A 14,541-nucleotide genomic window follows, 5' to 3' on the forward strand; every position below is an offset into this window, starting at 1 on the left:
ACGACCTTCAGCTCCTGTCTCTCACCAAGAGTGTTTCTGTTCCAGATCAGCCATCAAGGAAATCTTGATGAGTGCAATTCCCTTAGGCCTCCCTGTTTCTGAGAGTCAATGTCCCCTCTTTGGAGAAGCCATCTGATTGCCCTGCCTCACGGGGTCCTTTCCCTATTTTCTTCATTACATTTACTGGTGTGTATAATTAGATGCTGGATCATTGGCTTGTGTTTCATTTGTCTCCTCTACTAGACTGGAAACCCCATGAGGACTAGGATTGTATGTGTCCCAGGCATTCCACTGGATATTAGGGATTGTCCTTATGGTCTGGGACTTGGTTCATTTTTCACAGGATGAATAACAGTCTTGCTTGTCCTCTATATGCCAAACATGTACTAGATACTTTATTATCTTTAAAGATTTTTAATTATTTTTATGTGTATGCATGCATGTCTGAATGAGTTTATGCACACCACATGCATGTACCAGCTAGAGGCAAGAAGAGGGCAGGAGATCCTCTGGAACTGGAGTTACAGATGGTTGTGAACCATCATGTGGGTGCTGAGGACTGGACCCGGGTCTTCTGCAAGAGCAGGAAGCAATCTTAACCACTGAGCCATCTCTCCAGGCCCTAGGTACATTATGTAATGTATGACGTTTGATATTTGATCTACCGTTTCAGTTCCGCAGAAACCTGCCGGTAAAGTGACGATACACCCAGAAATGGGGTATGGACTATTAAATGACAGATTCAGGGCTCTAGGCCATACTGCCTGGCCTGACCCAGGTTGACTCCCATCCTGTTTTCTAGTGAGAACTTGGTGTGGAAGGTCACTTGGTTCTAGTGTCAAGAGGGTCAGTGGGTCTTCTTGACCCTGGCTTTGTCGTTGTATTTGGACTTTGTAGAATGTGGAGGACAAAGAGTCAGAAGTCAGATACTGTCTGGGTATTTGAGGCATCCTCTTGTGAGCAGATAGGGGAAGCTGGAGTACAGTGGGGCTGGAAGGCTGGCTCCTGTGGCCCCCTGAGGCTGGCTGTCACAGCACAGAAGGAACCAGGGAGAGCTGTTTTCCCTCAGTGTAGGTGATCTCATCAGGCCAGCTCTTTCAGCAGTTGACTCAACCATGCTCTCTTGTTAGACAGCTCAGGCCTCCTCTTGTGAGAGTCGACAGCCTAGTAAGCCCAGAAAGATCCCTGTCATCTCCCCACTGCTCCTAGGTCTGCAGGAAACACAGGCTATTGGAGACCCCTTTCCGTACTGCCATCAGATGGAAGACTATTAGTCATATCTTCCGTAGGCTGCTTTCTTGGTTATGTGTGCCCTCACTGCCCGTATTTCTATACCCTGTCTGCTAGCCCACTGTAGTATAGTGTGTATTCATTTTTTAACATTCGAGATGGGGGTTTTCCTTTGTTTTACAGGCTGTTATCGAACTCCTATAGTGGTGCAGCCCTTCTGCCGCAGCTTCCTGGGCAGCGGGCACCACAGGCATGCACCCAGAGCCCATTGTCCTGAGGCAGTGCTTAGGGATGGGGCTGAGTTACCATCTACACTGTCCCTTCCACTTGTGGGCCCAGATGATCTTGGTGCAGTAAGCAAGGATGACAGTTTGCTTTCATTTTCATATCAGCAGGCATTGAGAAAGAGTCTCGAGACCAAAACCACACACACTCAGTGGGAAAGATCCTGCTCGCTTAGCAATGTCTGCATGTCTGCCACGGATGTGGGAAGCAGGAGGGTGGCATGTGTGTCCTTGCTCCTCTCCCTCACCAAGTGAGAACTGAGACACCAGTGAACCTCAGCCAGTTGTTCCGTTTTGTTTTGAGATAGACTCTCACAGCCTCTGCTGCCCAGGCTGGTTTGCAGTCTTCCTGCCTCTCAGCCTTGCTGCACACAGTGCTACTGTTACAGACCGGCTTGAGCTGCTCTTGAGTCTCTTCATGGTTTTACCTCCTGAGTGCTAGAACTGCCTTCTTTTTCTCAAAAGGAAGCAGCTGAGGAGCTGGACTCCCAGGCAACACTCCCGTCCACTGAAGCGTGACAAAGAGGCTTAAGACTGGGACGTGAGGCCATTGTGGAAGAGGCTAGGGACCTGTTAAATGGACCAGTGAACGCATCCGGGCTAGAGGTTGTGAGCTCATATGGGGGAAGGGACAAGCTGTGGCTGCTGTGGCAGATTGCTGCTGTCAGGTTCCCTCTGTGTATGGCTTGTTGGGACCTGTGACAACAGCTCTGAGACAGAAACTGTGTTTCAGGTGCTCTGCCGTTAGCAGCAGTCATGTCTAGGCAGGACTGGGGCGTCACTGCGTGTCAATCAGTGTCACAATCGCCCGGGACCTGCCAACACTCTGGTTTATTCATCCCCACCTTTGCACTTGGTTCCTCTTCCTCTTCAGCCCATGAAACCCCTGAAGGCCACAGCCACCACCTCCCAGCCTGTGCTCACCATCCAGCAGATTGAGACCATCTTTTACAAGATACAGGATATTTACGAGATCCACAAGGAGTTCTATGACAACCTCTGCCCCAAGGTGCAGCAATGGGACAGCCAAGTCACCATGGGCCACCTTTTCCAGAAGCTGGTGAGTCTCCATAACAGACTGGTGTTCGAATAGGGCCTTAGGAAAGGATTGCTCACTAGCTTCCTTGGCTCTCTTGAGGCCTGGGTTATCGCTGAGCTCTTGGAGGCCAGTCTAGGCCTGTGTTCTTTCAGTCAACTGGGCCCATCCTAGAGGAGCCCTGAAAGTGTTTCTAGGGATAGAAGTGGAGACGGGTCAAGTATGTGAGTGTTTTGGGGAATGCTGCTTCGTATGTATGGGGGTGGGGGGGTGTCCTTTGAGAATTGGAATGGATGCAGGTCCTCTATCTCTCTGTGGACAAAGAGGCATTATGACAGGCTTCAGGAGAAGGACCATTCACCTGAGACCTTGGCGGGGGGGGGGGGGGGGGGGGGGGGGGGGGGGGGGGGGGGGGGGGGGGGGGGGGGGGGGGGGGGGGGGGGGGGGGGGGGGGGGGGGGGAGGCTATTGCATCCTAGAGCTGCCTTTGCAAAACGAAGCAGTTGGACTGCTACGGTGATGACTGATGGTTGATCCCAGCGCAGAGAGCACCAGCAGCTAGCCAGCTTTCTGTGCTGCTGCTCAGAGGGGAAGAGCAAAGCTTAGTGTTGAAGATGTTCTCAGAAGCCCTCTGGTCGCCAAGGCTTCCATGACACTCTCTCCCCTAGCTCTGTCCGAGACCCCCTTATGCCAACGCACTTCCTGACCGCTACAGACTTGTGGCTTTGTCTACATAAAAAGGCCTTCCCCATCTACCTCAGCTTTCCTTGGTCTGTTCCCAAGTTAGAATGACCTTAGAGAAGCTTTTCCAAGCCCTGTGTTTGTCCTTTATGAACACATAACTAGCTGTCCACACAAAGCAATAAACTTGGGAACAGTCTGTATTTTCTTCTCATTAGACTCCCAGAACCACCTCAGTGATGGATGAGTGAATGAGTGGATGGAGAGATGCATTGTGACCTTGACTGGGGCTGGGGAGAACCTGAGTGTTGAAGGAGATACCTGTGTCCTACAGCCAAGTCCTAAGTCACAAGTGTTGTGGGGGCAAGTACAACCAGAGCCACACAGCTGGCTTTGAATCCCAGCCCTGCTGTAGAAGGTACTATGACAGCTTACCCTGCCTCCTGTTTTCAGCGTCCTCCTCTATAAAGAGAGGTACTAATAGTCAACTGGATTATTGGCAGGAGTGAGTTAGGGACTGGAAACGCCTGCTGTTTTTGCTGTTGTCATTACTGCTGTTTTAGGCAGGTGTTGTTTTCCAGAATGCCATCCTTCTGGTTGTAGAGGACCCTGAACTGCTTCCCTTGGTGCAGGCATGGTAAATACCTACTCATCCTTCCCTGGTCACAGAATAGGAGATGACTGGCTTGGGACAGCCGCTTCTCAGCCTTCACAGGTATAGAGAACCACAAGCCCTGATGGGAGGGCAGGTAGCAAGAGCGGAAAGGCAGAGTTCTCTAGGTTGATGTTTCTGTTGCTTTTTGGTGCAGGGTGTCTGTAACCCAGGCTGACCTTGAACCAGCAACTCTCTGTCTGCCTCAACCTCCTGAGTGCTGGGATTGCAGATGTGAGCTACCATACATAGCTTCACCAATTTTCTGTGTTATTCAGACCCAGAGTCCCCTTGGTCTTAGCTCCACTGGTCCAGTTATGAATTTGCTTCCTACTGTCCCCAAACCCCAGCATCATGGATGGATGTCTGCCATCCTGAGGCTGCTTGCTTGGCAAGGCCTGGGTGGAGCCAGAGCAAGCTAGGCATCTGGAGACAGTTTATTTCAGATGAAGTCTCTGGGTATTTGATTATCCATTACCAAGAGAAGGAAATTAGCATCTCTGCTGTTTGTTTTATGAGATCACTCCAGTGCCAAACTCCTGTTTCCAAGCAACCTGCACTTCCCAGTTAATGACCCGGGCAGGCTGGGCCTCTGGCCTTCCAGTTGAGGGTAACCATGGAGATGAAAGTACCTGGCAGGGCTCATGACCCCTGCACACAGGTGGCTTCTGGGTTACAAGAGGGTAGCAACACACGTCCCATGCTTTATCTTTCTCATGGTAATAGAGGAGACCAGGGTGTGGCTCAGCTGCTTGAGTGTTTACCTAGCTTGCAGAGAGCTCTGAGTTCAGTCCCTATCTCTAAATAAAACTGGGTGTGGTCAGCCACACCTGTAATCCTTGCACTCTTAGGCCAAAGACACCTTAGCTACACAGTGAGTTTGAGACCAGGCTGGGATATGGGAGACTCTGAAACAAAGAAAAGAAAAATCATGAGAACAGAGGGGAGAGGAACCACCCTTCCTGGAAGATTGTGCTGACTTTGGAAGTGTCTGTCTGGGACATCTCCTGCAGCATGGAGCTCCTGGGGAAAAGTGCATTTGAGCCCTCTACCAGGAACTTTCCTTGGGCCTTTCTCCTCCCCAGTGGCCCAGTTCATGCTCTCCCCTCTGGCTTCCCTGTACCAAGGGCAGCCGCACCAGCTTCCATGAAGGGTGGCCCCCTCCCTACACCCTGGCCCCTGCCCAGCCTTTGTGTCCTGAAGGAACAGAGCGAACCTGAGTGGGGCACAGGAGCAACATACTTTCCTAGCACCTTAGTTGGAAGCAGAAGCTCCCAAGGAAGCCTGCAGCAGCTGTGTCCTGTTGCTACTTCAGTAGGAAAAAATCTAAACCAGAAAATCTAGAGGATAATGCAGTCGACAACTGTGCCTGCAGCTCTGAGTAACAGATGTGAGAATCAGCAGAGACATTTTTCCTTTTTTCTCTTATTTTATTTTTACTTGTCCTTTTCTTCCTCTTCCCTCCCTCTTATAAAAACATTTATTATTATTATTAGTTATTATCTGTATGAGTGCATAGTGTGTATGGGCGATTGGGGAAGGGTGTATAGAATCTGTTCTCTCCTTCCACTATTACATGGATTCTGGGATCATATTCCAGTCCGCAAGCAATGTGGCAAGTGCCTGTACCTGATGAGTCATCTTATGAGCCCCTCCCCCAGGAAAACTGTCTAATAAAAGTTAAGTTTTAGCCAGGAGGCTGAGACAGGAGAATTACAAGTTCAAGGCCAGACTAGGCAACTTAGTGAAGTCTTACTTCAAAATGGAAAGTAAAAAGAGGAGTCAGGTGTAGGTCCAGTGATGCCCGTCTGTAATTCCAGCGCTCGGGAGGCAGAAACAGAAAGATCAGGAGTTCAGGGTCATCCTTGGCTACATAGGGAATTTGAGACTAACCTGAGCTACATAACAGCCTGACTCATAAACAATACACAAAATTTTTAAAAATACAAAGTATTATAAACAGAGGTGAAGTCTGCTCCTCTTTTCTCTTTTTCTTTTGAAGCAGCTTGCTGGGAATTATATGGAGCTGTGTAGACTGCAATTTGTTTGTTTGTTTGTGTTTGGTATTTCATATTCTTATGATACTGCATGTACTTTTCTAAAAATTTCATTAATTAATTTATTTTTACGTACCAGTCCCAGTTCCCCCTCCTTCCCTGCATGCACTTTTAAAATGTGCAGGTGCGTATGTGTATGCATTTTGCTATTTAGTCACCACTGGGTTTGATACATGTCGGTGTTCATTCATCTGAACCATGTCTGTCAGAGTTCCTGTGTTTGTGGGCATTTGCTCACCTCTTACCGTGAGGATCCTTGCTCAGGCCTCCTTGGGCACAGTCGTGTCCAGGCTTTTCAAGAGCAGTATTAGCCAATTGAAATAGGTCGTGAGTAGCATATAATTTTTTAATTATTTTATTAATTGAGAGAGAATATAGATGTGAGGGCAGCCGTGGTGAGTGTGTGGAGGTCAGAGGGCAACTTTCAGGAGTTGATTTTCACCTATCGTGGCTTTAGAAAGTGAACTCAGTGCAGTAAGCTGTTTTACCCGCTGAGCTGTCTGCTGGACCCACATATATACATTGAAATGTCCTAGGAGCCACTTTTTAAAAAAGCAGTAGTGGGGTTTGAACCCAGGGCCTCACATATATAGGCAAACCCTAACACTTAGCTATGTTCCCAGTACTAGGAACCATAGTTTTTAAAAGTAAAGACTGGAAATAGTTCCATGGTAAGGTGGTTGTGTCCCATAACCAGAGTTCTGGGCTTGATCTCCAGGAAGATGGAAAACAAACAAATACAAGGTGGGCGTGGCAGTGCCTGCTTGGACTCAGGCTACCAGGGGGACTGAGGCCAAAGGGTTACTTGAACTTAGGTGTTTGAGGCTAGGTGGACAGTACAGTAAGACCAGAGAGAAAAGGGAGAGGGAGACTCACAGACACACAGCTGGTGAGATGACTCGGGCTAAAACCCAAGAACCTGAGTTCAGTCCCTGGATTCCACAATAATAGAAAGATATAACTGACTGCTGACTGTTTTATGCATATAAGTGTTTGTACACCACATAGGTGCCCGCTGAGGCTAGAAAAGGGCTTTAGATCAGCTGGAACTGGAGTCAGCCAGTTGTGAGCCACTGTGTGGGTGCTAGGAATTGAACCTGGGTCCTCTGGAAGAGCAGCCAGTACTCTTAATTGCCAAGCCATCTCTCCAGCCCCTGAAATGTCTTCTAGCCTGAATGCTGTGGTACATGGGCACTTGAACTCAACATACTTCCATCATACACACACATACAGATAATAAAAATTCTTTTAAAGGGTTGGGATGATTGGCTGGGCAGTTAAGAGTGCTTTCTGCTCTTGCAGACGAACCAGAATTGGTTTCCAGTTGCCACAAAGTGTGGCTTACAACTGCCTATAATGTAGTATACAGACGTAGATGCAGGTAAAACACTCACACATACAAAATAAAATAAACTTAAAAAAAAATAATGGGGGGGGGGACTGTGAGACTAGGCACACTGACACCTGCCTGTAGTCTCAGGACTCAGAAGGTGGAGGCGGCAAATGGGTAAGAGTTCAAGGTCATTCTCAACTACATAGCAAGTTTGGAAGCCTGAGACACTGTTTCAAAAAACAAATTTAAAAAGGTATGTTTATGTAGGGGATAATTTATATACTCTCTTTATATACCAGGTCCTTGGAATTCAGTGTGGATTTGTTATTGTTTTGTTTGTTTTGTTGAGACAGGGTCTCACTGTGTATTCTTGGCTGTCCTGGAAGTGGCTGTGTTGACCATGTTGGCCTTGAGACCCATCTGCCTCTGCTTCCTGAATGCCTCCAATGTGGGGTTTTTACATGTAACATACGTCAGTTTTGCACTGGCCACATTGTACATGTTCAGTATTTATATGTTTCTCACAGCCACTGTATCAGACAACATAGGTTTGTGCTAATAGTAGATTTGCTAAGTCATAGGCTGAAGCTGTGCCTGTGGTCAATTTGATTAGTCACTGACACATTAGCTGTATTGACATAACTATAGTCAGTGGTCTTAAACCAAAGCTTAATGCTATCAGATTCTAAATTTTGAATCTTCAAATGGACATAGCATGGAATTGTAGCCTTAATTTGCACGCCTACTCTTTGTTCTCTCAAGAGGAAATACTTGTAAACAGCCGAAAGAAATAGTTGAGCAACCATAAATATTTAAGCAATTAAATTAGCAAACTTCAGTTTTCCTTTTAGAAGAAAGGATAATAGGCCCATCCTCGCCTCATAAGGGCAATGAGACTTTACCAATCAGGACACGTGTGTTAGGATCCAGGTGGCATGTGGGTATATAGTAAGGCAGGGGATCTGGCTCCTTGGAGGCTGAGGAAGTGGGACTCAGAATGGAGAAGGAGCCTGAGGCTACTTTGTCTCCCCTGTTCTGGTTTAATTCTAAGGTGTAAAAGAAGTACAAGGGATTAAAAACTTCAAGTCCTGAAAGACCTTGATGGTACTAAAGGAAAAAACAAAAAGACTAACAAAAAAATAGTTAAAAAAAAAAAAAGGCAAGTGTAGAATTTCTGGCATGCCAACAAAAGCCCTGCCCTGCCCTCCCCACTCCCAGTACCCCCTTGCTAACCTAGTTTCCATGGAAACTGTCAAGTTCAAAGGGATACTGTAGTATATTCATCTCTGCCTTTCCACTGGTTTCCAGCAAGTCTTGTGGAGCTGAGCTAGAGGTTCTGAGTGCTAAGGGGGCTTCAGGAACTCGGGTGATTCCTCCATTCAGCGTTCAGTAATCCTTTCTCCATCCCATTCCCACCTTCCAATCCCTACATCCCTGTCTCCTCCCTGCAGGCCAGCCAGCTTGGCGTGTACAAAGCATTTGTGGATAACTATAAAGTCGCTCTGGAGACAGCTGAGAAGTGCAGCCAGTCCAACAACCAGTTCCAGAAGATCTCTGAGGTAGGCAGCTCTCCCTACAGCCGACCCCATCTGCCCTGAGCTCTGGTAACAGTTTGAGAAGCTTCTAAGTCTATGGATTCCTTCCTTGCTTGCCCCAGGGAAGCTGTTCACCACAATAATGCTCAACCTGACATTTGTTTTCTTGCAACTGACATTTTTCCTCTTAATACAAGAATATTGATTGGTTTGATTTCTTTTTTTCAGGTTAGAAAGTAGAACAGAGGAAGCATAAATAAATACATACATACATACATACATACATACATACATACATACATGGGGCGATTTTCCCCATGATGTTTCCAGGTGACTTCCTGACCCTTGGCTTCTGTTTCTTCTCTTGTGGAAAGAGCTGTTTGAACCTTCCCAGCACATCTCAAAACGCTCAGTGCTGATGAGGGTTAGGTTGGAACGATGATGGGCCTGCAGCCATTAAATGCCGCTGCTATTTAGAAGCAGCGGCATTTGGTTCCTAGCACCCAAGTTAAGTGACCATTTGTAATTCCAGCTGCAGATCCGGTGCCTCTGGCTTCCTCAGGCACCCACATTCGTGTACATACCCACACACAGTTACGTACGTGTACACACAGTTAAAAAAAAAGAAGTCACCAGAGGCACTGTTTAAAGTATAGGTGTCCAGGCTCCTCCTTTCTCAGACAGCGCGCTCCTTTTCTCTTCTCTCTCCGGCATCTCCTCTGTCTCGTAACTCTCTCTCACTCTGTGCAGCTCAGGCCACAATCTTCCAGCCTCATCCCCTTGAGTTCTGGGATTACAGATGTGTGCCCCGATGGCTCGGATCTTAATATTTGTGTGGGGGATTGTTTTGGGGGTGGGGGTTAGGGGATGGATAAGAGACAAGAGTTTACATTCTCCGGGCTCATAACTTACTGTCGGGAATGGAAGTTTGAGGAATTCTGGACTAAGCACGTAGTTTTGAAAGGTACTTACAAGTCCAAGACTCCAGTCTCATGGAATCAGCCAGGGTCAGTTAAGGACAGAAGAAGCCCTTAGACCCCTTTGGCCAGGAGCATGCCTGCTGCTACTCTGCAGCTAAGCTTTCCCCTCCTGTGCCTGTGTATGGTAGAGCTATGAAATCCCCTGCCATTGGTACTTCTTTTGTTACTGTTATTGTTGTTTTGGGTTTTGTTTTTTGTTTTTGTTTTTCAAGACAGGGTTTCTCTGTGGCTTTGGATCCTGTCCTGGAACTAGCTCTTGTAGACCAGGCTGGTCTCGAACTCACAAAGATCCGCCTGCCTCTGCCTCCCGAGTGCTGGGATTAAAGGCGTGCGCCACCACAGCCCGGCTTGTCATTTTGTTTTTGAGACAAGGTCTTGCCACATAGGCTTGGCTGGCCTGGAACTCACTATTTAACCCTGGCTGGCCGCAAATTTGCAGTAGTCCTCTTGGGTGCTCGGATTATAGATATGCACCTCTGCACCCCACTTGGCTTTGGCACTTCTATCTAGAACGTGGCAGGGAGAGGCTGGTCCTCTAGGATCGGCTCAGCTCATTCTTTATCCAGAAAGACCCCTGTAACACTCCTAAGCTACCAGCCTTGGAGGAAGTACCCGTTTGAGCTCAGGGCAAGAGAGCCCAGTTTTAGAGGGACCTGGTGTGTTAGGGGTAGAGGTGCTTCTATAGTTTTGGAAGTCTTGCCTTGCAGTACCCCTCTTACCAGCTCTGGTGCTAGAAGAGAAAGGGAGACACATAATTCCCTGAAACTGCTGGGATTCCACACTGTACCTAAGTCGGAGTCAGTCTAGGACCACGAAGCAGTTGGGCAGGTGGAGATGAAAATGTGAAGTCGGGTGTGATGACTCACACCTTTAATCCCAGCACTCAGAAGGCAGAGTCGAGTGATCTCTGAGTTCAAGACCAATCTGTTTTATATAGCCACCCACCTCCAGGTAAGGCAAGGCTACATAGATAGTGAGACCCTGTCTTAAGAAGGGGGAGAAGGGGAGAAATGGAAGAAGGGAGTGAGAGCCTAAATAAATAAATCAAAATAAATTTTTAAAGAGGAAAAAATGGCAGTTTGATTACTAGAAAAAGCAGATCTGAACCTGTAGGTTTGGGTGCCTCACCTCTGGGCACACATATTCTCTTCCGTTTCCAGAGGAGGCTTGTGCCCAGTTTCTTCTCCCAAGCCTCTGGGAGGACAGAACAAGGCTGGGGAAGTCCCTCTTGGTGAAGCCATGGGGCTGCAGAAATGATGCCTCCTTTCACCTTCCCGCCTTCTCTGGGAAAGAAGACTCTGGTGTGTGTTGACAGTGGCTGTAATGGGCCCTGGGTATCCAGAGGTCAGCATGGTCTAGAGAGTGTCCGGAGCCTGTGCAGTCCCCTCTTAGCCTGGCTGACTGCTTGTTCTCTGTGCATCCATGCATTTAATACCTCCTACCCCCAAAGCCTATCGCAGGGGACAGAGCCAGGCCCATGGCCCTCTGCCAGGTGGCTGCTCATCTTGACTCACTCACTGAAAATGACGCTGATGCTTCCTGCTGGAGCTGCCACTTAATTACTGCAATTAGGCCCTTCTCCTCTGCAGCAGCAGTGATTTCATACCTCTGGGGTGCACTGGAGGGGGTGTGGACCAAAATCCTGTAAAGCAGGGAATCCAGGCACCCGAGAGAGACAGACTGGGTCTAGAGAAGCTGAGTTAACCACCACCCCCATGTGCCAGGCTCATCTCCTGGGGGTTTTCTCTGTCTAGGAACAGCTGGAGATGGTGCAGGAAATGAGCTCCTACTGTGTGGTCTTTGAGCCCCCCCTCCCCAGGCAGAGCAGGCGGCATCACGTGGGCACATGACCTTGGCCTTACCTTGCCCCTTGCTTCCCAGACGTGCCTCTCCTAGACTCGCTCATCTTGCCTAGTGAGGATTGCCTTGCAGCTCCAGTTGCGGGCTGCGCTGTCCTGTTGGCAAAGCCTGGGGTAGCTCTTGTCTAAAGCAAGTGGAAGAGGTTTAGATCTGATGATCTCTGTTCCCGAAGTCTGTTTCCAGCACCCATTCGTGGGTCACTTGTCATAGTTTCTAGGAGAGGCAGTGGGGGAGGGCACAGCTTGGACTGGCCTGTGGGCTCCACGCCCATCTATCTCCACCCTGCTTATTGCTCAGGTGTGTGGATCTCCTCTGTCTTGGCTCAGGAGTGTTCATTCCCAGAGGTCAGCCAGGCTTCCCAGGGCTAATGTGTCCCTGCACGTGGTCACACTCATCCTCTAGAGGCAAGGTATCAGGGGGCAGGTCTTGGTTCTTCTTGCCACAGAACTTTATAGCAATCAGTCCAAACTCTGATTCCCAGAGTCTGCCTTTCTGTCTCTTATTACTTATGTCCTGGTCTTTGAGCCCTTCTTCCCTCCAAGCTGGGGGATAGGCCAGTGATTTTTCTCCTCCCTCTCACAGGAACTCAAAGTGAAAGGACCCAAGGACTCTAAGGACAGCCATACGTCAGTCACCATGGAAGGTACTTTGGGGAGTGGACTGGATTACAGTTGTCTGCCTTTGTTTTAGTGAACTATGGACTGTGTGAATGTGGTGGCCTCCCTGCCTCGTGTGTGTGTGTGTGTGTGTGTGTGTGTGTGTGTGTGTGTGCGCGCGCGCGCGCCTGCGTGCCTGCCTCTCCTCTCTAGGCAGCAGGCCAGCTACAAACGTGCTCCTCCTTAGGATGCCAGCAGGCATTTGGTCCCTCCTCCCTCCTCCCCTCCCTTCCTCCTGCCTCTCCACACTCCTGCCCTCCCCCTTGTTGGATGAGCACTCGGAAGGAAGCGGCTGCTTGATTCTGGAGGTTGTGCAGCAGCAGCCAGCGAGGTGGCCGAGTGGCGGGACTGCTCTGGAGAGTCAGGAGCCTGGAGCAATGGCTGCAGGTCCCTGCTACAGTGATAGAGGCTGCCATGGAAATCCTGCTCATCATTCGCTTCTGCTGTAACTGCACCTATGGTAACCCAGGCACCCTTCGTGGGAAATGGCATGCCTTAAGCCATCTGGGGACTGGCTAGAATGGACTTCAATTGGTCTGCAGGATTTAGGGGCTGCAGGGAAGGGAGGATGGTCATGGGGTTGAACCAACTTGGATTTGCTTTGTGGTCAGTCTGGAGTTGAAATCCAGAGGCTGCACAGCAGAGGGGCAGAATATCTTTGAAATGGAAGGATCAGGCTAGAAAGGTCCAGGTACTCCTGAGGCTGTGTGTGAAACTGGTGGTTTAGCATGTGCGTGCATGAGAAGCATTGAGCAACTTCCTAAAGAGGCTCAGGAAGGTGACAGACTGTAGCTGAAGGCCTGAGGTGGGGCGAGGGACAGCCTGGACAGCTGCACCTCAAGGCAAGAGGGTGCCAGCCCGGGCTGGAGAGAGAAGTTGGGAGTTTCTTTGTTTCGTGAGCAGAGAGGATTCTGAGCAGCCAGTGCATTGTGTGCTCGGTGCACACGCTGCCACCTCTCTGGACAGCTCTGGGAGAATGGGGAGTAGCTGGTTGTTTTCCGGAGCAGTGTTTCCAGCCCTTAAAGACCCTGAGCCCAGGTCCCAGCATTCAGTGCAGAAGGTCCACGGGAGAGGGGGGTGTGGCCGGCTGCTGCTTTGTGAAGGTCACACACCCACTTCAGTGGAAGGACCTGGAACATCCTCTGTGTCACTTCTTCAGTTGGGGTGAGGAGGTGTCCCAGGACAGACACATGCTGTTAGCCAGGCTGCTGCTCATAGGATACCAAATCAGGTGCAGGCAGGGAGTTGTCCAGACCTGGCGGGTGACCTAAGCTTCCTCCGGCAGGGTGTGAGAGACACGTGCTGCCTCCAGGCTCGCTGCTGTGGGCCCATGTGTGCCAAGGAGGCAGGTAGCTGGTTAAGGACCTTCCTCTTCCCTCCCACCAGGCGTTTTATCTGCACCCTTCTCAGTCACTTTGCATGCCTATCTCCGTGGTAACCTGGGACTCCCGCTACAAGCTGAACTGAGTGGAGGGGAGGGTGGCAGTATGCTGGAGGAAAGATGCTTGATCAGGTTTCCAGCTCTTTCCTAAAGGCCTGTATGTCAGGGAGCTAGCTGTTCAGGACCATTGTCCCCGTCGTGTTCCCCGGGTTGCTCTGTGTCCTGTGCTGATGCTGGAAGCGCCTTTGTGTGCTGCCCTATCGCTGATTCAACAGCCTGGGGCCCAGTGAAGAGTGAGACTTGAAGCCCTGTCAGGGGTCAGGGAGGGAATGCTGGGTCTGGCTGAGGGGCTACTTAAGTATCTGTGCTGATTTTCTAACAAGGGAAAAGGGTCAGCTCTCTGCCCCCTCTTCCCTCCTGAGAAGGAGGCTTAGTTGTACTGCAGCAGGCCCCTGAGACCTGGAGTCTAGGGTCTCTTTGGTCCTCATGATACCATACTCTTTGAAGTCTGCTTCAAAGTGGGAAGTAGGGTGAGGAGCTGCCTCTACAGCCAGCACTCACCTAGGTAGATGGAGTCTTTCCCAGAACTCATAAGTGTGGAGTTCCGCCGGCCACTCTCTCTTGAAGAAGACACTTGGGTGAACCAAAATTCAAAACCCACAGCATCCTCACAGCTTTGTAATTATAGGCAAGTACCGTGTGCCTATTTCTGCATGGTAAAAATGGGCTAGTGAAAATTGTCTCGTTCTAAAGACAAGGCAGTTCCTTGAAACATGGGAAAAGACCAGCGTGTCCATAGTGGTGATCTGACTTTGATGTCTGTAAATTTGTGATCAGGGAAGGCTTCCTGGAGGAGG

At 49.4% G+C, this 14,541-nt stretch overlaps 1 protein-coding gene across 5 annotated transcripts in view; it reads left to right on the forward strand.

Annotated features, from left to right (window-relative positions):
• Nucleotides 1-14,541, forward strand: part of Abr (ABR activator of RhoGEF and GTPase) — a 199,698-nt gene that overhangs the window by 135,585 nt on the left and 49,572 nt on the right. For 4 of the 5 annotated variants that reach the window (XM_050128662.1, XM_050128663.1, XM_050128664.1 and 1 more), the window contains 3 exons: nucleotides 2,389-2,574; nucleotides 8,724-8,831; nucleotides 12,230-12,290. In XM_050128662.1, the coding sequence (XP_049984619.1) occupies nucleotides 2,389-2,574; nucleotides 8,724-8,831; nucleotides 12,230-12,290 (355 nt within the window). Of the gene's footprint in view, nucleotides 1-2,388; nucleotides 2,575-8,723; nucleotides 8,832-12,229; nucleotides 12,291-12,450; nucleotides 12,764-14,541 lie in introns of those variants that run through there. The other variant, XM_050128666.1, reaches the window with a different exon arrangement.

This window comes from Alexandromys fortis, unplaced genomic scaffold (assembly GCF_014885135.2).
Source record: "Alexandromys fortis isolate MF-2015 unplaced genomic scaffold, M_Fortis_MF-2015_v1.1 scaffold_80, whole genome shotgun sequence".
NCBI classification, from domain to species: domain Eukaryota; kingdom Metazoa; phylum Chordata; class Mammalia; order Rodentia; family Cricetidae; genus Alexandromys; species Alexandromys fortis.